At 36.1% G+C, this 22,363-nt stretch overlaps 1 protein-coding gene across 1 annotated transcript; it reads right to left on the reverse strand.

The window, feature by feature from the left end:
• Positions 1 to 5,322: 5,322 nt before the first annotated feature.
• On the reverse strand, positions 5,323 to 21,171 carry vstm4b (V-set and transmembrane domain containing 4b). The gene is made up of 8 exons (XM_051914516.1): positions 21,018 to 21,171; positions 19,113 to 19,511; positions 10,886 to 10,939; positions 10,328 to 10,435; positions 9,293 to 9,326; positions 8,125 to 8,246; positions 7,972 to 8,036; positions 5,323 to 7,857 (listed from the first exon to the last, which is right to left on the reverse strand). The coding sequence occupies exons 1-8, from the start codon at positions 21,067 to 21,069 to the stop codon at positions 7,732 to 7,734; spliced, it is 960 nt and encodes a 319-aa protein (XP_051770476.1). The 5' UTR covers positions 21,070 to 21,171; the 3' UTR covers positions 5,323 to 7,731.
• Between the last annotated feature and the right edge of the window lie 1,192 nt (positions 21,172 to 22,363).

Raw genomic sequence — 22,363 nt, forward strand, 5'->3', positions numbered from 1 at the left:
TTCAATGACTCACTCAAAGACTTGTTTCATTACTGGATGAATCAGTGTTTTTGAACAAATCTTTTGAATGAATGATTCAGGGGCCGTTTACACAACATTGTTTTTAACTAAAGACAGAAAACTTTTTATGTGTTTTGGCCGTTTATTTGCACGACAATGGTGTTTGGGGGGCCTAAAAATGCAAACTTTTGAAAATGGGTTTCAAAGTGCAAAGATCAAAGTTTTTGAAAACGATACTGTTACCATCTCCATGTAAACAATAAAGATGCGAATTTGAGAAAATGGTGATTTCATGTATGTATTACAGTCTATTGGTGCGTAGTGTTGCTTTTAAAAAAAAGTGACGTCTACTGACTTGGTAGTGTAATACAGCGTTTAGTCATTTTCGCAGAACCGTGTGAATGGGGATCATTTTGACAATGTTGTATGTACAAAGAAAAACTTTTCAGGTTTTAGTACATTGTTGTCACTTAAACATACCCTCAATGACAAATACTTTTTTTAACAGTCACTTGTCGCCACCTACTGGTGTAATAATGTAATTGATACAGTCTTTATTTGAAGCATCAAGTTACTTTCAAAAGTGATTTGCTCTAATTTGGTTGCTACCGTAGACATCAGTGTTTATATCTGAACTGTAAACTTTTATTACAGTGCTTAAGTGATCATTTGAATAAATGTAACACAGAAATAGTGATACTGTGTGGTTGAAAAGACCACAAAAAAAAGTTTTTGTTTAATCCCTATAAGTAACAACTGCTCTCGGGTCAGCGGCAGCGCCATCGCAGATCTGAATGTTCACTGTGATCATACTTGTCAAAGGTTTAATAGACACAGGCGAATTGTTGTCATGTAGAAATGAGATTGCGTGGGTGTTTGAATCGAGGTCGCGATCTTTTAAGGATTAATCGTGCAGCTCTACTATATATCGAGCCTGTTTATATCATTTGTTCTGTTCTTTTGGCTACAGATGAGTGTGGACCACACAGCTGTCTGTCCACACAATTGTGTGTTTTTGAGGAATAAAACCAAAACATTTAATAAAAGATTAAAACCAAGGTTTTCTTTGAACCTTTTGTGCACTATAACATCCTAGTTGTTTTTGCTTGGTGTTGCTTCAGATGCTTTAGTGCATCTGTCGCTAAATTAAACATTAATATCCTCGCCAAAAGACCATCAGCAAATTGCTTGTGTGGGAAAGGTGATCTAAGGGCTCCTTGAGAGGACATTTCAGAGCTTCCTCACACACCGCTGCTTCACACTTACACAGACATGCAAGGATCTGGTTTCTGGTTCTGAGAAGCCAAACACCCTCTTGTTTTCTCCAGCTCATTCTGTCACATATCGAGTTAGCAAAGCTTGGACAGCCAGTGATGATGGGACACAGGAGTTTTGTGATGACTGGGAACTGAAGCTTGCTGGCAACAGTTAATGATGAGAAAGTAGTCACTGCAGCTTGTGATGCCGTCTGCTGAAGAGATGCTTTTCTATGGCCAGGAACTTCTATGTCAGGCTTGTTCAGACGGTCACTGTACAAAACTTGCCAGGCAGTTATGTCTTTAAAATTCAGTAACACTTTAGGGTTCAATTCTCACTATTAACTAGTTGCTTATTATAATGCATATTATTAGGTTATTGGCTGTTTATTAGTACTTAAAAAGCACATATTAATGCCTTATTCAGCATGACCATATTCTACATCCCTTAATCCTACTCAATACCTAAACTTAACAACTGACTTACTATTAATAAGCAGTAATTAGGAGTTTATTGAGGCAAAAGAGAATTGGACCCAACTCTGAAGTGTGACCCAAAATTCTTTGAATTTTTCATCCACCAGGAGAAGTTCATATCTTTTAGAAATGCAAAAGTTGCCTTAAATAGAAATTATATTTGGATTGTGCTGTATGTAAGGACACTAGGGCTGGGCGATATGGCAAAAAAATAAAATCTCGATTTTTTTCAGAATGATTGACTGATTCACGATTTTTTTTTTTTTTTACTGTTTAACTAGTCAACTTAAAAACTTAACAATATGATTTAAGTAACATTCTCTTTATTAACAATCTGGTTCCATTCCAAAGTTCCATTCCAAGTACACCACATGAAGTGATCAACATGGTGTAAATGTAAAACAATTTGTTAAATATCTTTGTAGAAATATGCCTGAAATATGAAGGCAAATGTTGTACAAACTTACCCTAAACACATCCTATATACTCAGAAATAATATAAAATAAGAAAATGCTAAATATTTCTTAGCCAAAAAGTAATAGCAATAAATAATACCAGTAATGAGCTATTATTAACAGCAAAAGCTTTGTAAAAACCATCATGCAAACATAAAATATCAAACAGGTTTACAGGTTTTTGCATTCCATTGCGCTATTTGTCCTATTGTTTTTATGTTTGGCGGACATGTTTAGGTGTTGCACTCGTGTCTCGCGTCTTTTGCAGCGTCTCACCCATGAAACGACATTCTAAAAACACGGCGGTCAAGTTAAAAAACACGTTTAATAATTTTGCCTTTTTTCTCATTCCACTGCCTGCGTCTCATTTTTATAACGCAATAACGCATTTCTGAATGAACAGCCGCTTATAAGAATAGTGATGTGTTCTGTTCATAGAGTGTCACATGAGAGCGGTTAATCAGGCACGCCGGCGCCATCATGTGGTCGGTTCATTTTCTTCTCCTAATACGGTTATCACTGCTGTATTGTCATCATGTCTAATTGTAACATTTTTATTCAAAATCGCGATTTCTCGATTTAAAAAATAATAAAATCGAGGCAAAACATTAAATTCGAATTAATCTAAAAAAATCAGAAAAATCGCCCAGCCCTAAAGGACACGTTTTTATTGTTTTTATAGGCTATGTATATGTGTGTATCCAGTGCCTATAGAAAATCATCAAACTTTTTTAGCCACGCCCCCTTTAAACGCTTAAAAAAATCTGGCCCCCCTGCCCCACCTCCTCTGACTACCAAATAATTGTACTAATTTTACTAAATTATAGAAATGGATAGATTTTTGAAATTCAAAAATGTGCAATGAAAAACATATATGTGTGTGTGTGTGTATATATATATATATATATATATATATATTCATTGCACATTTTTGAATTTCAAAATTTTTTCCATTTTTATCATTAGGCACTGGCTGAGATGAAGCTGTTCTCAGCGGGTACATGAGCACTGAACGACCGCTGACGGCCTGGAGCTCGCATCTCCGAAAACGTTTAAACAAATTGTAAAATAGGCGCTATGATTAAATATGAGTCACATATTTCAGGTCTAAACAACTACATTCTCACCTAAAAAACTCTTAATGCTACAGTTCATGGTACAAGTGTAGTAATCATAAAAAAAAAAAAACGGTGGATTTGCTCGGCCACCATGACAGTCGCTTTAAGTGAAGTAAAACGGTGAAAAGGTAGGAGTGCTGTTATGACAATAATATCACAACCTGAAAGAACTGTTGTATAAATATATATATCGACTCTTTTTCCAAATTGTCCTTGCCTTTAATACATTTCCAGAGGCAGAGACACATATTTATGTATTTTAATGATTAGTTTCGGTTAGCTGAGGCACTTTGGAGAGGCTCTGTGTCCTGACCACATGCTATGATGTTACATCTGTCTGTGATAAGATCTTCATGTCCATGAGCTCCTGCTGTCTGGTGCAGCTTTATAGTGTCAGTTACAAGATTACCCTCACCTTGTGTAATCACACACTTCATAATTGATGTGACCTCAGGTTTTATGAATTCTTCATTTCCTGACTTAGTAAACAGCTTGTAGATCTCTTGTTTTGAAACTGATTTAACTCTGTCTTGTATTATCCGTTAAACTTTTAAGTGTGTGGAGGTGTAATAAGCTCTAAAATGGTCTCTGGAAAACTGGCACATGGAAGTTTGTTTTGACTCAAGGATGTGGTTTTTGCTCAGGTTTTTTTAGGGCACGTGCAGACCTTCATAAATGTTTACCTGGATGCCGTTCAAAGAATCTTGTCTGAGACTCATCCCATGGTCAAAAATGGAAACCTTTCTTTCATGAGTTAATTCAAACCGTGTCTACTTTTAGTATAACGTTTTACTGGTTTTGGCGTGTCTCCTCAGATTATTTTAGCTTTATTTAGGTCATGTTAAAGCAACACAAGCCATGTTTTTTTTTCCCTCATTTGGTGAAATATTTTATGGTGACTGTTACAGAACAAACTCTAGTAGTGTTGGGTGTAAATCACTAGTTTTGTCCTGCAGTTCAAATACAGTCAATAAAACATTGTTTGCATACAGAATGACTAAGACTATAATTTATGGTGTATATACACTGGCAGTACTAGGCGTGTAAATGGGATAGTTCACCCAAAAATGTAAATTCTGTCATTATTTACTCACCCTCCAAACCTGTATGCAATTCTTTATTCTGAAGAACAAGAACAGAACAGAATTAGTTTTGCTTCGTCACAAAATGTAACTATACACAAAAAAATGCTGGGTTATTTCAACCCAAATTTTTCAATACATTTTCCATATTTGACCCAAATTTGGGTTGAAACAACCCAGCATTTTTTAGAGTGTATAATGCCCAACTCTTTATGTAAAGTTGGATATATAAGTATGTCCAACTTCATCGCCATACATAGTTTATTTGTGTAGTAATAATATATTGCAAATCTCAACTGCTTAATTTCTTTTATCATTACTAAATCTAAATGTGACTATAAGACATATAATATAAACATAAACACAATTTTCTGTAAAGCTGCCTTGAAACAATGTGTATTCTGAAAAGCGCTATACAAATAATATTGACTTGATTTGTAGATACTTTGAAAAATGTCTCTTTTTGTTTTTTTTGCTCCATACAGTGAAGGTTAATGGGGTCCAAAGTTGGTTCAAAATATCTTCTTTTGTGTTCTGCAGAATAAAAAATTGCATATAGGTTTTGAGGGTGAGTAAATGATGTCAATATTTTTGGGTGAACTATCCCTTTAAGACTACAACAGTCAACAGGAATAGAAAGAGATAAAAGTGACAGAATGAAATATCACGGCTTGACATTTGTAATGCTTCGTCTTTTTGATTTAGCATTATATTAATATGAAAGGACTACAGATACGTATTTTTCTCCACACTGCTTTCTAACGTAGTACCGTTGAGAACTTGACCTCCCATTTAAACACAAACACATGTGAAACTTTGCCTCTTGCAATCCCACAAATCACAGTTCACAAAAACCCTCACAGAAACTGAACATGACTGTTTTTTTTAGATACAGAATTTACAAATGATGTACACAATAAAAGCATCGAGAGATTTAGTCATGTTCTTTCACATAAAAACGTTTAATTTACAGTACACTTAACAGAAGAGAAAAACAGTATATCTTTTGCATGTGGGTCTCTGTACGTCATTCACAGATGGTTCTTGTTAGTGGTGAAGGCTGTGGGATCTCAGTAGGACCCTTTACATTTCACAGTTAGATAACTTTCTTACACATTGAAAGTCTGTGATAGTGTCAAAAACCCTTTGAGTGAAAGATTGTGTCTTTATTTAATCTTAAAGAGTGAGACAGACACTGAAGGGGACGACTGTATGTCTGTTTCAGATATGGATACGCCCTGATATTTCATTAGCTTTTCCATTATTAAATCCAAAACGTTCTTCCATTAAAAAAAGAAAGAAAAACAAACAGTCTTGAGCATTTCGACAGATTTAAAGGAATTTTCCGGGTTCAATGCAAGTTGAGCTTCTGTGGCCTGCTTTCCATTACCACAGAAATAATTCTGGGTCTTCCCTTAGTTTGTGAAAATAAACAAACAGAAATCACATTAACAGTAATGTACTTACACTGCAAAAAAACAAAAACAACAACAAAAATACCTTGTATTGTCTTGTTTTCCAGTAGACATTCTTAAATCAAGAGAAGCAAAATTACATATTAAGTCTTGTTTTCTGAAAAATGTATACAGTTAATTGAGTTTATGCTTAAAACAAGACAAATATCTGCCAATTGGGTCAGAAAAATAAAGTAGTTTTCCCTTTGAATAGTTTTTTTCTAACCCATTGGCAGATTTTTTGTTGTTGCTGTTGTTTTCAAGCTTATTTTCAAGCACATTTTTCAGAAAACAAGACTTGATAGCTCTGTCTTATATCATTTAGCTTCTTAAGTTGATTTTTCTTGTATTCTGTAAGAATGTTGAAGTATTTATACTAAAAAAACAACAAAAAAAAACTCAGTAAGGGTCACCGTTTTCAACTAAAATCAGGAAACTTTTCATGCGTTTTGGTCGTTCATTTACTCGACAACAGCGTTTTAGGGGACTGAAAATGCAGACTTTTGAAAACTGGCTCTAAAGTGCACATTTTTGAAAGCGATACAGTTGTCATCTCCATGTAAACTACTGTACAAAAATGCAAATTTGTGAAAACTGTGACATCATGTTCAGTCTAAAGGCTCGTAGTGTTTCTTTACAAAGTGACATCGCCAACTACTGGCCTGGCAGCAGAATACAGCGTTTTTAATCGTTTTCGCGGATCCGTGTGAACGGGGATCGTTTTGACAATGTTGTCGTCTGTACGCGAAACTTTTCAAAAATGCAAAAGAAAAAATTTTTCCGTTTTTAGCATCCTTGTCGTGTAAACTTACCCTCAGAAAATCATTTCGTACAATGTACAATGAAAGTCATGCACCAGAATAAACGTTAAAAAAAATTTTTTTTCAAAACCTAAAACATTTACATTACTTTTTTCTCATTTGGCAGATACACTTTTACATGAGTAACTCTAGTGTGATAAAATCACTTTGCAAGTTTATATCAATTATTTCTATACCATAATAAATAAAGCCTTTAAACTCAATAACTTGAGCATGAAACCAGCAAGGTTAAAGGATTAGTTCACTTTCAAATTAAAATTATCCCAAGCTTTACTCACCCTCAAGCCATCCTAGGTGTGTATGACTTTCACAATCAGAGAAATATTAATAAATATCATGACGCATCTGAGCTTTATAATGGCAGTGAGCGATACCAATGAGTATGAGCTGAAGAAAGTGCTTCCATCCACATCCATCCATCATAAACACTCCACACGGCTCCGGGGGGTTAATAAAGTCCTTCTGAAGTGAAGCGATCCATATTTAACAAGTTATGAAGTAAAATATCTAGCTTCCGCACGAGCTGCCTTCCGTATTCAACGTAAGGCAATGTATATTATGAGAAAATTCAAGTGTTTTAATGACCGTAGATGCATGTAAATCTTTTGTAGAAGACCTCCAGAACCTTTAACATAGCAAAATAGTATTGAATATAATTAATGTAAAAATACATCAATTGCAGGACACAGAAGCTGTGCATATGAATTTGTATTGAACCCAGAATATTCCTGTGTGCAAATGTCCTTGTATAAATTATTAGTTTATTAACAAATAGGAGTCCAAATTTCAGCAAATTTAAATAGGTAATATTTGTAGTTTTAAGGGCTTTTGTATGCCTTTTAGTTACAGTTTGCAGTTTTCAGATGGCAATAATTTCCTGCATGTGTATTTTGGATTTGCTAATTATTAAACTTTTATCACAGATAAAACATAAACATAGAAAAAAAAAATGAATATACATATACAATATTTACAGTTCACCTCAAGTTGCATGTATAAAACATCAGAAAAAAAAAAATCAGCATTGTGTTATTATAAATAATGTTTTGTACCAAATAAATGTAATGCTACACATGCTTGTCCTCAAAGAGTATCTGAGCGTACACCGTTCCTGTCTTTGCAGCTTTGGGTTCAGGCAGTGGCTTCATCAGTTCAAGCTCGGCGTACGTCAGGCTCTCCTCTGCAATTTTGGGCTGTTGGGACGGGAAAACAGAAGTTACAGCTCGCATATAAAATATTACATACAACAATTGGCAGTTCTGCAATACAAACAACAAACTTCTGTGTATTTCGTAAAAGTAACTTACCAAAACCACTTTTCTGGGTTGAGGTTTTAAAAGCTTTGGCTTTCGCATTTTGTCTACAATAGGGGCTGAGATGTAATATTGTAGTTATTAAACTGAGATTTACAGTATGCACTTCAGTCATATATAGAGGTGAATTTGGAAATGTTACTCTACCTTTAGCCGGTATCTCTGGTGGCACATCTGGCTGCTCAACTCTTTTATTTTTCTTGTACTTTCTCACCTTCTTGGGAAGAGCTGGAGACAGACTGATGACACTAGTGACCGTCTCCCCTGAACTGGACACACATGGACACGGTTTCAGTTTGTGAGGAAGGTTGTCCTCCTCGATTTTTATATCATCGAAAAACTATATTATCACCCAGCGATATATTCAGTTGGATATATAATGCAACCTACACTGCAAAAATGATTTTCTTATTGAGTATTTTTGATTTTTCCAGTACAAATATCTATGGTTGCCAAAAGTACCATTACTTCGGTACCAAGTCGGTACTGAAATTTAAAAATTGTGACGATACCAGCATTTCCCCCTAGAATACAAATGAAGAGATGATCATTGTAGCCAGTCACAGACATATCTGTTGAGCTTGTGAACACAATGGCCAATCAGAGGTGTTTAAATTAGTCAGAATCTGCTCAACAGTGCTCAAAATGCTAGGGGGAAATGCTGGTATTGTCACATTTTTAAAATTTCAGTAACAACTTGGAACCGAAGTACTGGTACTTTCGGAAACCATAGATATTTGTACTGGAAAAAGCAAAAATACTCAATAAGAAAATCATTTTTGCAGTCTAGGTACCAAAGTCGGTACTTTTGACAACCCTACAAATATCTAAACATTCTTAAAACAAGATACAAAGCAAAATTACATAAGATATTTTAGTTAAACAAGAAAAATGTCTGCCAATGGGATAAGAAAAATTTTATTTTGTAGTGTTTTGTTCCCATTGTTCCCACTCTTCCTGAATCCTGTGTTAAGTTCAGAGATAGTCAGCTGCGTGATTGTTTATGCTGTTGCAAAATATAAACTATTATCACACAGCTCTCTATATAAAGTTGGATATATAAGTATGTCCATCTTTATCCGCATACAGTAACTCGTGTAGGTTGATGTGTACTATATAGCAAATCTCAACTACGTGATTGGTTTTGTCATCACAAAATGTAAACTATATTATCGACCAGCTCTAATCTGCCACATGAAGATATTAACATTATGATTTTCTGTAAAGCTGCTTTGAAACAATGTGTTGTGAAAAGCGCTATACAAATACATTTGACTTGAATCATCTGCAGTTGTAATTTTTCATCTTTTCTCACCTGTTCTGTGGGCTCTTGACCAAATGATAGTTTTCTAACAAAAAGGAGTAAAAAATGTCAATGAGCAGAATATATGATTAAGATTATTAACATGCACATTAATTCTTCATCAGACTGCTTTACTGTCGTGCTCAAAAGTTTACACAACCCTTGCAGAATCTGCAAAATGTTAAGTATTTGAACAAAATAAGAGGGATCATATAAAATAAATGCTATTTTTTATTTAGTACTGTCCTGAATAAGATATTTTACATAAAAGATGTTCACACAATACAAAAAATAGCTGAATTTATAAAAATGACCCCGTTCAAAAGTTTACATACCCTTGATTCCTAATCCTGTGTGTGGTTACCTGGATGATCCACGACTGTTTTTATGTTTTGTGATAGTTGTTCATGAGTCTCTTGTTTGTCCTGAGCAGTTAAACTGAGCTCTGTTCTTCAGAAAAATCCTCCAGGTCCTGCAGATTCTTCAGTTTTCCACCATCTTTTGCATATTTGAACCCTTTCCAGCAGTGACTGTGTGATTTTGAGATCCGTCTTTTCACACTGAGGACAACTAAGGGACTCAAACACAACTATTATTGTCTTCCAGGAAACATGTAGGATCTTCTGTTGCTTCTGAAGGGCAGTACTAGATGAAAAAATTTGCTATTTAAACAAAATAAGACAAATCTGGACATCTTCATCCTGTGCAAAAGTTTTCACCCCCCGGCTCTTAATGCATCGTGTTTCCTTCTGGAGCATCAGTGAATGTTTGAAACTTTTTTAATAGTTGTGTTTGAGTCCCTCAGTTGTCCTCAGTGTGAAAAGATGGATCTCAAAATCTGCTGGAAAGGGTTCAAATATGCAGAAGATGCTGTAAAACTGAAGAATTTCTACTATATGTGAACATCTTTCAGGACAGTACTACATAAAATATAGCATGCATTTTGTATGATCCCTCTTATTTTGTTAAAATAACATTTTGCAGATTCTGCAAGGGGTGTGTAAACTTTTGAGCACGACTGTATATCAAAAACGGCAAGAATCATACCTTTTAATCGTCTCTTCCTCTGCAGATACTGACAGCTCACAGCTATAGTGAACATGCACATGCACAAGAGCCCAACACAACACACCAGCACAGCACACAGATACACATCTGAAACACACAAGAGAAACAGCACTTCACGCAGCTGAAATACATGCATACTGTACGTTCACTGCACAGAAATATACCCACAACACTGCAGTGCCTATATAACAGCATTCTGTGTAACCTTTTTGTATTGAGAAGTAAATGTATCTTGATTTAAGACCCATTAAGACCCATACTACCCATTCACTTTTATTATACGGAAAAGAGACAGGATATTCTGTCTGCTCCACATAAGAAAGTAAGTCGTACGGGTTTCGGACATGAGGCCGAGTAAATGAAGACAAAATTTAAATTTTTGAGTGAACTATCCCTTTAAAAAAATCTGTCATTCCTTCCATTTCTATTAGACTATTCGCTTCATCTGAAAGAACGTGTTTAGTAAGTTTTTTTTTTTTTTTTTTTTTTTTTTTTTGGTTTCAAGACAATATGGTTGAACACAGTTTTGTGGCTTACCTTCAAACAGACTCCACAGTTCCTCTTTTGGTCTGCCGGCTGGGAGAACATGGACTGCGAGAGGAAGAAGAGAGAATTGCACACTCATCACTGTGGCTCCAGACCTTCATAATTACATGAAACATGCAGTTAAATCAAGTAAATTGCAGGGGAAGATGTGTGTGGGATGACAGCAGTGAGGCTTTCCCTCTCTCTGGATATGGTCCTGGCTCGTAGTGGCTAACACCCACTGTGATGCCCTGAAATACTCATAACCACGGCAGCTGACGACAGAAAGGCTAGCTGGCTGAACAAACACAGCCACCTCGGCTACTGAGTAAGTTTAGCCACCTTTTTGGGTGTGCAACAGACCACTAAAGAGCAAATTTGACTCGCTTAAATCAAATGAGTTGATCCTGTGTGTTCTGTCAGCAGTAGAAGTGGAAGTTAAGCAATTATATACAGTGTATATATATATATATATATATATATATATATATATATATATATTTTACTTCCCTAGTTACTGCATTCTAAGAAAACAAATATTCATTAAAACATTACTTTTTTAAATGATTAGTTCACTTCAGAATTCAAATTTCCTGATAATTTCCTCACCCCCATGTCATCCAAGATGTTCATGTCTTTCTTTCTTCAGTCGAAAAGAAATGAAGGTTTTTGAGGAAGACATTCCAGGATTTTTCTCCATACAGTGGACTTCACTGGGGTTCAACGGGTTGAAGGTCCAAATGTCAGTTTCAGTGCAGCTTCAAAGAGCTCTACATGATCCCAGACGAGGAATAAGAGTCTCATCTAGAGAAACCATCGGCCATTTTCTAAAAAAATAAAAATGATATACTTTTTAACCACAAATGCTCGTCTTGCACTGCTCTGTGATGCTCCACGCATTACGTAATCATGTTGGAAAGGTCACGTGTGATGTAGGTGGAAGTACCGCGTAAGTATCTCATTTTCTCCTCCAACTTCAAAATCGTCCGACATCATTGTTTTACCTTTTTTGTAAAGGGCGTTTGACTTAGGCGTTAGTCTTTGCACTTTCGCTTTGTAAACACTGGATCAGTACTTCTGCCTACGTCATGCGTGATCTTTCCAACGTGATTACATAATGCGTTGAGCATCACAGAGCAGTGCAAGATGAGCATTTGTGGTTAAAAAGTAAATAATATTTTTTTTTTTTAGAAAATTACCGATCGTTTCTCTAGATAAGACTCTTATTCCTCGTCTGGGATCATGTAGAGCTCTTTGAAGCTGCACTGAAACTGACATTTGGACCTTCAACCCGTTGAACCCCAGCGGTTGGGTTAAATGTTTGCCCAACCTGCTGGGTGGTTTTATTTAACCCAACTATTGTTTAAAAATTACTGTATTGTTTTCTTAAAATTAACCCAAAATATGTTGGAAATTAACATTTATTAAACTGCTTATTTAATTATTATTGTTGCCTCTAGTAATTATGTGTCTGATTTTTAATTTTGGGTTCATTTTAAGCCAGTCATATTGTAATTTTTAAACAGTAGTTGGGTTAAATAAAACTGCCCAGCACGTTGGGCAAACATTGGTTTGTCCATTTTCAACCCAGCTTGGGTTGTTTTTAACCCATTATTTTTTAGTGTAATTTGATATTACGATCATTTCTCAAATATGCGTACGTGCGATTCAGAGAACGAAAGTACGCACAAAAAGCGTGCATATGCAACATTCTCTTCCAGATGTGAAATTTATAAATTGCAAACAATCTTGAAATTGTGCACAGATTGTTTCAGATCTCCACCTTGTAAACACTGTCTAATTAATGTCATTAACATATAAAAGAGCACAAGTCAACGTCCAAATCCTTTACTTCGATTTCAGTACTCCGACTCTCTGCCACAAGGAAAAGTGCGTACGTCTGCTTAGACCCTGATGTGGCGCTAAGCACTTTTCCACATCAAAGACCGTTTTATAAATATGAACGTTGGCGTGGATTTTAGCGTTCGCACACTCTAAGATCAAATCAGTGCTGTACCAGGTGAGCGACCGAGCAAGTTTACTACATCAGAAAAGCCATACATATGGAGCTGCTTATGTGATGCAAACTTCACAATGTATTAGCTTATAAATCATGCACTATGGGGTTTTGAGGTCATAACATTTGTATTGTGCGAGGAACTACATGAAATTGTCTTTATTGTACTATGTAGCGTTTGTAACAGAGTAGATCATTAGAATGTAGATCATGCACAGCATTTCCAGTTGGCTATGCATTCTTATTAACCACACTGCAAATGTCTTCTGCTTTTTCTGCTTGCACATGGACTACTATTTATTTCTCTATTCATGACTCTTGCAGAAATGTGCTTATTTTTGGAGCCCTTGCTCATGTCTGACTGAACTGGGAAGGGACAAAAGCTCTATGGAGTCATATGGCTTATATTTGGACAAAAAAGAGCCAGATACAAATTCTTCAGTGGTTTACTGAAGGCTAATGTCACTGTACAGTATGTCCTTTGCCAAAAGTCATTTGTTGAAGACCTCACAGATGCATGTTTCAATAGAGCAGCTGCATCAGTTGATATATTAATGCATTCATTGCATGGCCACAGTACATTCAACTATGAAAAGAAGTAGTGAATATATGAACGAGTATAAAAAAGTAGGGAATTATAACATTTTCCTCTGTTTCTGTGAAATGAATGATCACATTCTGAGACATTTACTCATGACAACTAAGCCTTGATGGTTGTCGTGCCTTTTCAGCATAGCAAGTTACTTTCCATTTAGCATTGGAAATAAAGACAGGCACAACAAAAATGCATAAAAATACAACCCATTTACTTCAAATCTAGGCTTTTTCACAGAGACGGCCTTCAATAAAGGCTTTATTGATTTGCAACACGTGCTGACAAGAGTCACACAAAACATCTAACTACATTGTTGTTGAACCCACAAACACGGTCAGTATTTCGCTGTGCTACTGTGTATTTAAATCTGCACCACATCCTCCCTCACATGGCAGAGACGCTCAATGGCTCTCCTTACAAATACTCTCAGTGGAAAATGTGATTATGTTTTAGGAACAGATAGTTTTGAGTTTAGTGGTATGGCCTGGTTTTGGGACTACTTGGGACTACAGTTCTATAGATAACCTAAAATCAAAAACACAGATTCTCATTTAAACTGAGCTGTTAGTTAAGGTTATGCATCAACTAAAGTATATAATTGTTCCATACTAATTAATTTCTAACAGTGAGGGCTTATCTTGTGTAACTGTATGGAAGAGTTTATCAAAGGGTATCTGTACATACAGTAGTTACTGGATGTGCGATTTCTGTTTTCTGTGTTTTTATGTCATCATTCTACAGTGTTTTCATCTCCCATTTCAAGCAATCCCCATCATGAAATTACAGTATTTTATTAATACAAGTTCTTATTATTGATGATATGCTGCATAATTATTCCAAATAAAAAACATGTTTGTAATATTTTATTATTGAAATTAAATGACTTTAAAATGACTTTCCTTTTTTAGCTGACGTCATGAATCCTTCTTTTAAACCTCTCCACTCAACCGCGTCACTCTCTTCTCTCTTGTAATCTTCACTTTTCACAATCAGATCGGTTCCTGATGGATAAAATATCCTGTTTCTCTCACCAGATTACGGCAGTAAAATTGTCAATTTAAAAAAAAAAAAAAAGCATTTAAGCTTGTTTCCACCATGAAATAAAAAATAAAAAAGGTAATTGCGACTTATTCTCACAATTCTGACTTTTTTTTCAGAATTGCGAGGTATAAACTCATAATTGCGAGTTATAAAGTCAGATTTGTGAGATAAAAAGTCAGAATTGTGAGATAAAAAGTCAGAATTGTGAGATATAAAGTTAGAATTACGTGATATAAAGTCAGAATTGTGTGATATAAAGTCAGAATTAAGTGATATAAAGTCAGAATTGCGAGATAAAATCAGAATTGCATGATATAAAGTCAGAATTGCATGATATAAAGTCAAAATTGTGAGATAAAGTCAGAATTGTGTGATACAAAATCAGAATTGCAAGATATAAAGTCAGAATTGTGAGATATAAACTCATAATTGCGAGTTATAAAGTCAGATTTGTGAGATAAAAAGTCAGAATTGTGAGATATAAAGTCAGAATTGTGAGATATAAAGTTAGAATTACGTGATATAAAGTCAGAATTGTGTGATATAAAGTCAGAATTGCATGATATAAAGTCAAAATTGTGAGATAAAGTCAGAATTGTGTGATACAAAGTCAGAATTGCAAGATATAAAGTCAGAATTGCATGATATAAAGTCAGAATTGCGAGATAAAATCAGAATTGCATGATATAAAGTCAGAATTGCATGATATAAAGTCAAAATTGTGAGATAAAGTCAGAATTGTGTGATACAAAGTCAGAATTGCAAGATATAAAGTCAGAATTAAGTGATATAATATCAGAATTGCATGATATAAAGTCAAAATTGTGAGATAAAGTCAGAATTATGTGATACAAAGTCAGAATTGCAAGATATAAAGTCAGAATTGTGTGATAAAGTCAGAATTATGTGATACAAAGTCAGAATTGCAAGATATAAAGTCAGAATTGTGTGATATAAAGTCAGAATTAAGTGATATAATATCAGAATTGCATGATATAAAGTCAGAATTGTGATATAAAGTCAGAATTATGTGATACAAAGTCAGAATTGCAAGATATAAAGTCAGAATTGTGAGGGGAAAAAAGATGTTTTTCTCAGAATTGCAAGTTTATATTATGCAATTCTGACTTTATATCTTGCAATTCTGAGAAGTCAGAATTGTGAGATATAAAGTCAGTATTGCGTGAAAAATACTCGCAATTGCGAGAAAAAAGTCAGAATTGTAAGATAAAGTCGCAGTTATCTTTTTAAATTTTTTTATTTAGTGGTGGAAACAAGCTTTCATATGAAAGTGAAATGTGACACACTTGAAAAAAACTTTTGTTAGACTAGAAAAAGAAAGTTTTTTCTATTAATACTTTTTAGTAACTTTTGAAAAATAGCAATTTAGAAGTCTTTTTTTTACACTTCTGAAATTTAAGACCACATGAAAGGGCTTGACGAGCTCCATTGCTCCACATATGCACTTACACTATACCTTTCCTAAACCTAACCGATAGTCTTAACAAAAGCAAACATGGGATACAATTTGCTGAAGCAACCATGCATTTCAGCTGCTTCTACATGTCTTTGAGCTCACTCGTACCTGAGAGCTTTACATCACGAGAGCAGTGCAGTACCAGGTAAGCTGCTGAACTAGTTTACCATGTGCGAAACGCCAAACATATAGAGCTGCTGATGTGATGCAAACGTCAAAATGTATTAGTTTACAAGTCATGTACTACGTTAACTAAGTGTTAAATGTGTAAAAGTGAACTGTGTGAAAATAAGTCTCTATATTATTCGATAATTTGCCCCTGTAGTTATAATTTGTGTGAAAAGGAATTAAAATCATTGCGGTTTTGCTGACACTAATGTTAATTTTTAAGCTGTGAATTGCAGTGAATTGTTTGCATGGGTATGTTTTCTGCACAAATGTAGGTAATGGCATGTTTTTCCAGTGAGCCTATATGTTGTATTTGAGTCCTTGGTGGTCATTTGACAAAAATTATGTACGTCCCTTAGTTCAGACTAGAGTTAACTTGTTTTGGTCAGATTACCTGAAGGGAAAGACTGCAAATTTTAAATGTTTGCTAAAAGTGAATCTTGCAGATGTTTGGCAGTACACTCACATGTAGATAACACACATGCACTAAAAGCCACAAACATCTCATTTTGATTTCCTGATGTCTTTCAGTAGGCCATGCGACGGCCACCCACAGTGAGCACCGGCGCCCCTTTTTGGGAAACTCTGATCTGTTAGTCAAGTTCCTGACCTCATTTTTCTCTTCGCCTTTTATGACTCTTGCTGCTTTGGCGTGAACCCCTTCTTACATTTAAAATATGTCTGGACTTATTTTGTCTTGGATCCAGAGAGCGACAGTCTTTTTGTGTGTCTGTTTGTCGGTACAGTAAGTTAGTAAGGGAAAACTCCACTCTGCAGCCAGTGTCAACAGCGTTTGGCTGTCACTACGCCAGTGTTCACTTTGTTTCTGTCATCTCCTGACTGCCAAAAGACAGATATATAGCGCATAAATATTAGATCACTTTTCCACATGTTTTTAATGGAAAATCTAACACATAAAACCCAGAAAGAGTTTCTCGACATGTGTCGCGTATGCGGTGAGTATTTTGTCAGATGTTTCAAACCTCGAGACAATTTAAGAGTCAAGATGAGAGAAACTTTCAACGAAAAGTCACAACAGCATATGGAATAGTGCTAGTGATGGGTGCTTTTGAGAAGCTTCAAAATTTTAAGAATCATCTGTTTTGAAAAAAAAAAAACGATTCAGTGAATCAAACACCAAAAGTCCTGTGATTTCAGTAAACGAGGCTTTGTTACTTCATAACTGTTTTGAAATGTTTAGTTCGCTGGTTAATGGATGTTGATCTCTGTGAACACAAGTGTCTAAATTTGTTGACTTTTTTAATGACACACTTGTAAAATATAAAAGAAGAGTTGTAGTTAATAGTCTCACTATGACTGTTATCTATTTCTAAATTAAGCTACATGTCAGATAAATGTATATAACACAGTTTCTGCGACAGCTCTCTGACACGATGTAATATGTCAGTGTCCGAATTCCTTGCTTCATTTCGTTCACTCCTTGCTTATAAAGTGCACTCAACTGCCATGCACTGTATAGGGATCAATAAACAAGTGAGCAATTTCGGACACAGCAACAGAGTCAACAATGAGAGTCGATTCCTGTGCTGGAGTCGACCCCGACTCTGGGGCTATTCAGAGTCGAGGAAATGACTCTTTTGGAGTCGACTCCCCATTACTTTTTTATGCATTAGGTCAGTAGGCGGAAAGTAGGCGGTCTTTAGTGGCTGTTAAAACACATTCGACCACATGAGTGTTTACATTACAAAAACAATCCAGTCAAATGCGTTTTTGATTACCTTTGGAAGTGGTCGAAAGTGGACAAGCTCAAAGCTCAAAGGATTTTAGACCCCGTTTACACCTGTATTTAGCGTCGTCCACTTGTGATCCGATTGACCAAAACGCCTCTTAAAAGGGACCTATAATGCCCTTTTTCACAAGATGCAATATAAGTCTCTGGTGTCCCCAGAATGTGTCTGTGAAGTTTCAGCTCAAAATACCCCACAGATCATTTATTATAGCTTGTCAAATTTGCCCCTATTTGGGTGTGAGCAAAAACACGCCATTTTTGTTTGTGTCCCTTTAAATGCAAATGAGCTGCTGCTCCCGGCCCCCTTTCCAGAAGAGGGCAGAGCTTTAACAGCTCACGCTTCGGTCGCTCAACAACAACAAAGCTGGAGAATCTCACGCAGCCAAAATGAGGATTGTCAGTAACGGTGTTCAGCCTTACATTGATCAAACCGGAGTCGACACTGATGGAGAGACTCAGGAAGAAGTTACAACTTTTAGACGTTTCTGAATGGTTAGTGGATAAATTTATGTAGTTGCTGTGGAGTTGATTCAACTCATCGACTAGCATGTGCCGTCATGTTAATCTTTTGTGCAAATCCAGCGTTGAATTGACCCTCGTTTGTGAAGCAGTCGGCGTAAAATGACGGCATGACAACAACACTCTACTACAACAACTCTTCCTCTTCTCTAAAGCAGTCCAACATGGCCTCACCCCCTTTGTTGTGTGTTCTCAGGGGCGGGGTTTATGTAAATTTTAGGGTTAGTGATGTCACTAATCCAGGAAGAAGCTCGTTGTAGTCCCTACCAGCTGTTTGTTGTAGTCCTTAAAAAGTGATTTCTGTATAGGAAAATATCTCCTTTGCATTGAACTTTGAGCGTCGTAACTTTGCAGATGTTGTTTATGCTCAAACAGCAACATTACACACTAACTAAAGTTAAAAAAGTCAAATCATAATCAACCACTCCTTTAATACCAGGTGTAAACATGCCCTTAAAGGTTATATCTTCAATAGAACGTTTGCATTTGGTTGTAAAAGGTGTTTTTTTGAATGCATAATTTGGGCTTTTGTTGCATTTACACCATACTGACCTCCAGCCTGTGACGTTTTGAGGGCTTTGAAACAGTGAAACATTTTGCACAGCAGTTGATTCAAAGTTTAGAAAAGCTTCATTTCTCCCATCACTAAACAGTGCTGTACGTTAGACAAACCTCTGAGCTGCGTCGAGGCCGAGCTGTTGGTCAAAGCTTTCCATCGTTCCTGATGCTTCTTAAACTCCTGCACCCTGCAGCTGTAAAGACCCCGGTCCTGTTCGCTGATGTTCACGATGAGGAGGTTGTATATCTTGCCGTGTTTCACCACCGTCAGTTTCATTTTGGGCTTGCGGAAGCTCTTGGTGTAGTTTCCGTAAAACTTGGCTCTCTGCATGTTCACCCGCGCGACCAGCAGCTCCTCTCCTCCCGACTCCGGCTGAAACATCCAGCGCACCACAGGCAGACTCGCCGACCGGCGTCGCTGGCTCACCTGACAGGACAAGGTGATGTTTTCCCCCTCAGCCACCACCGTGAACGGAGAGGGAGTGACTGTGACGTTGATAGCCGAGCACACATCTGGAATTGATGTGACATTCATGAGAGAGATGCAACATTTAATACAGCCACAGTATTCAAGAAAAATGGATGAAGAATTATTAAACGAGAGTAATTTTTTATTCAGCGTCTCAGTCGTTTAAGCCAGCAATTTGTCTGTAGACTTTAAAGAGCATTGTAAAGCAATGCATGCTGGGAAATTAAAACTGAGAGCCTTTCCAGACTCTTCTGCTTAAGGAGACTTTTTGACAGGCCATCTGGAGAACATTACTTGGGTGGATCTCAGGCAGACATCGCCACAAATACATATATTAAATTATATATACAGTTATGCATACTAGTGTTCAAAAGTTTGGGGTCGGTAAGATTTGTTAATGTTTTTGAAAGAAGTCTTTCATGCTCACCAAGGCTGCTTTTATTTGATCAAACATACAGTAAAAATAGTGAAATATTGTTACAATATAAAATAGCTGTTTTCTATGTGAATATATAGTAAAATGTAATTTATTCCTGTGATCAAAGCTGAATTTTCAGCATCATTACTCCAGTCTTCAGTGTCACATGATCCTTCAGAAATCATTCTAATATGCTGATTTGCTGCTCAAGAAACATTTCTGATAATTATGAAAATTGAAAACAGTTGTGCTGCTTCATAATACGATTTTTTGTAACATTATAAATGTCTTTACAGTCACTTTTGATCAATTTAATGCATCCTTGCTGAATAAAAGTATTAATTTCTTTAAAAAAAATTGTGAAATATACAGAATTTGGACAGTTTTGCACATTAATAACTGCCTGTATTTAATTGCAACAGAATTTCAGAACTAATTTTTTTTTTTTTTTGAAACCAGATACCCTGGAGGGGATATTTTTGTGGATGCTTGCGGTCAGTTCCTCGAACATCATTTTGTGAAATATTGTACAACCAGAAATATTTGCTGTACATAAAACCATAATATATAGGTATAAGTTTTAATGTATATTCGTAAATTTGAATTTAGGCATATAAATCCTGAATATAAAGTTATAAATAGATGTCTTTTTTCCATTATGCAGTAAGCATTTTTCAAAGAAAGAAAACAACTTGGTGTGTCAGTTCTTTCTGAGAACGTTGTGCTATCTATAAACACAAAGTGACGCACACACACACACACACACACACAGATAAGATTTAAGTTACAAAAAATAAGGATGTTCCTTATATACTTGTGAAGAAGTCAGAAACCACAGCATATAGCTGAAAAGAAAAAGTGAATTATCAGGAAAAAAACCCACAAACAATTGAAATTTCACACTGCTAGTGTTTATATTGAGGCATTGCACACATGTCAGCTTGACCACATCTAGCCTTGAACTTGAACTTTATATTCAAACTCTCAAAACTACAAAAATAAACAGATGAAAATAGAAAGAAATACATTCATTAGATAAAAAATGCAGTTACTTGCAACACCTAGGCTGATTTTCTAAGCTATACTGAACAATCACAGTTGATCATGTTAAATTCAAACACACGGCACTTACTTCCAAAAAAGATGTTAGTCAGGAGAGCTGTTACCACTGCAGAGATCTTCATTCTCCAGTCTGATGGGCTCCATGCAACTCCAGTTAAATCTCTTCGCAAAAAGTGACTGTGAATTCCTCTACTCTTTTTTTTTTCTCTCCTTCTCTTCTGTGTAACCCGAGACAGGACACGCTCTGTTTTTACTTAGTGCACACCCTCTGTCCTCCCCCTTTGTACAGGACTACACACTACACTCAATGAAAGAGATGTCATTTCCTCTTCAGGAGGCTGAAATCTAGTTCTTGTCCAGTCCAGTTGGAGGTTAAGGTTACTGCCAGTGAAACATTTCATACACACCTACACATAAAGATTCTTTATTGGCATCTGGTTTCATGAAGAACCTTTAACATCTATCCAAGTCAAGTAATTGCACAAAAGGTTCTTTATAATTAAGGTGTTCTTTACACTAAGAACGGTTCTTTTAAGAACTGTTCACTGAAAGATTCTTTGGGGAACCAAAAAAATGGTTCTGTTGTAAAAACCCCCATTTGAAACCTTTATTTTTAAGAGTGTAGCATCTCAAAGATAACAATGCATGTTGTGAAGTGCCTGGAGTCTAAAACTAATGTATGTGTTCCACGTTTCAGTTATATAATTTATCATGACGCAGTGAAATTGTGTGGCCAAGTGGTCATACCAAGCTTGCACTCATTATTCCCAGCCTGTAATTCAATAAATTGTGGCAAGTATTAGCTATATTATTAGACGTTATTTTGTGGGTTTTAGTGAAAATGGCCAGATGGAAGGAGTTATCCTCTGCAACCAATTGTTGAAATGGCTAAATCTGGTCATTTGGTTTTGGATATGCTCATGTGCAGGATGTGAATGGTCACAATGTCCACAGAATTATTTCAAAGCACAGTGAGACTGGCACCATGCTGAATGTGAAGTGCGGTAGCTGGTCAAGGAAGACTAGTGAGCATTTTGACAGGAGGATGGGACCACCTCAAAACAGCTTCTGGATGAGATCTCCAACCTCCAATTACATCTTGAGCTGTAAGCCAACGGCTACAAGAGGCTGGATTGAGAGGTTGTGTACAGTAAAGAAACCATTTACTGCAAAAAACACCTTGCATTTGCCAAAGAACATAAAGATTGGAGTATGGAAGATTGGAGCCGTGTTCTGCAGTCCGAAGAGTCAAAATGTACCCTGGCTTTGAATGGTGTCGGGTTTGTTCGTAGGAGACGACTGGAGTGTTTTAATACCAAATGCATGTGTGGCACCATTAAAGGGTTAGTTCACCCAAAAATTAAAATTCTGTCATTTTTTTACTCACCCCCATGCCGTTCCACACCCGTAAGACCT

Source organism: Ctenopharyngodon idella, chromosome 12 (assembly GCF_019924925.1).
Source record: "Ctenopharyngodon idella isolate HZGC_01 chromosome 12, HZGC01, whole genome shotgun sequence".
NCBI classification, from domain to species: domain Eukaryota; kingdom Metazoa; phylum Chordata; class Actinopteri; order Cypriniformes; family Xenocyprididae; genus Ctenopharyngodon; species Ctenopharyngodon idella.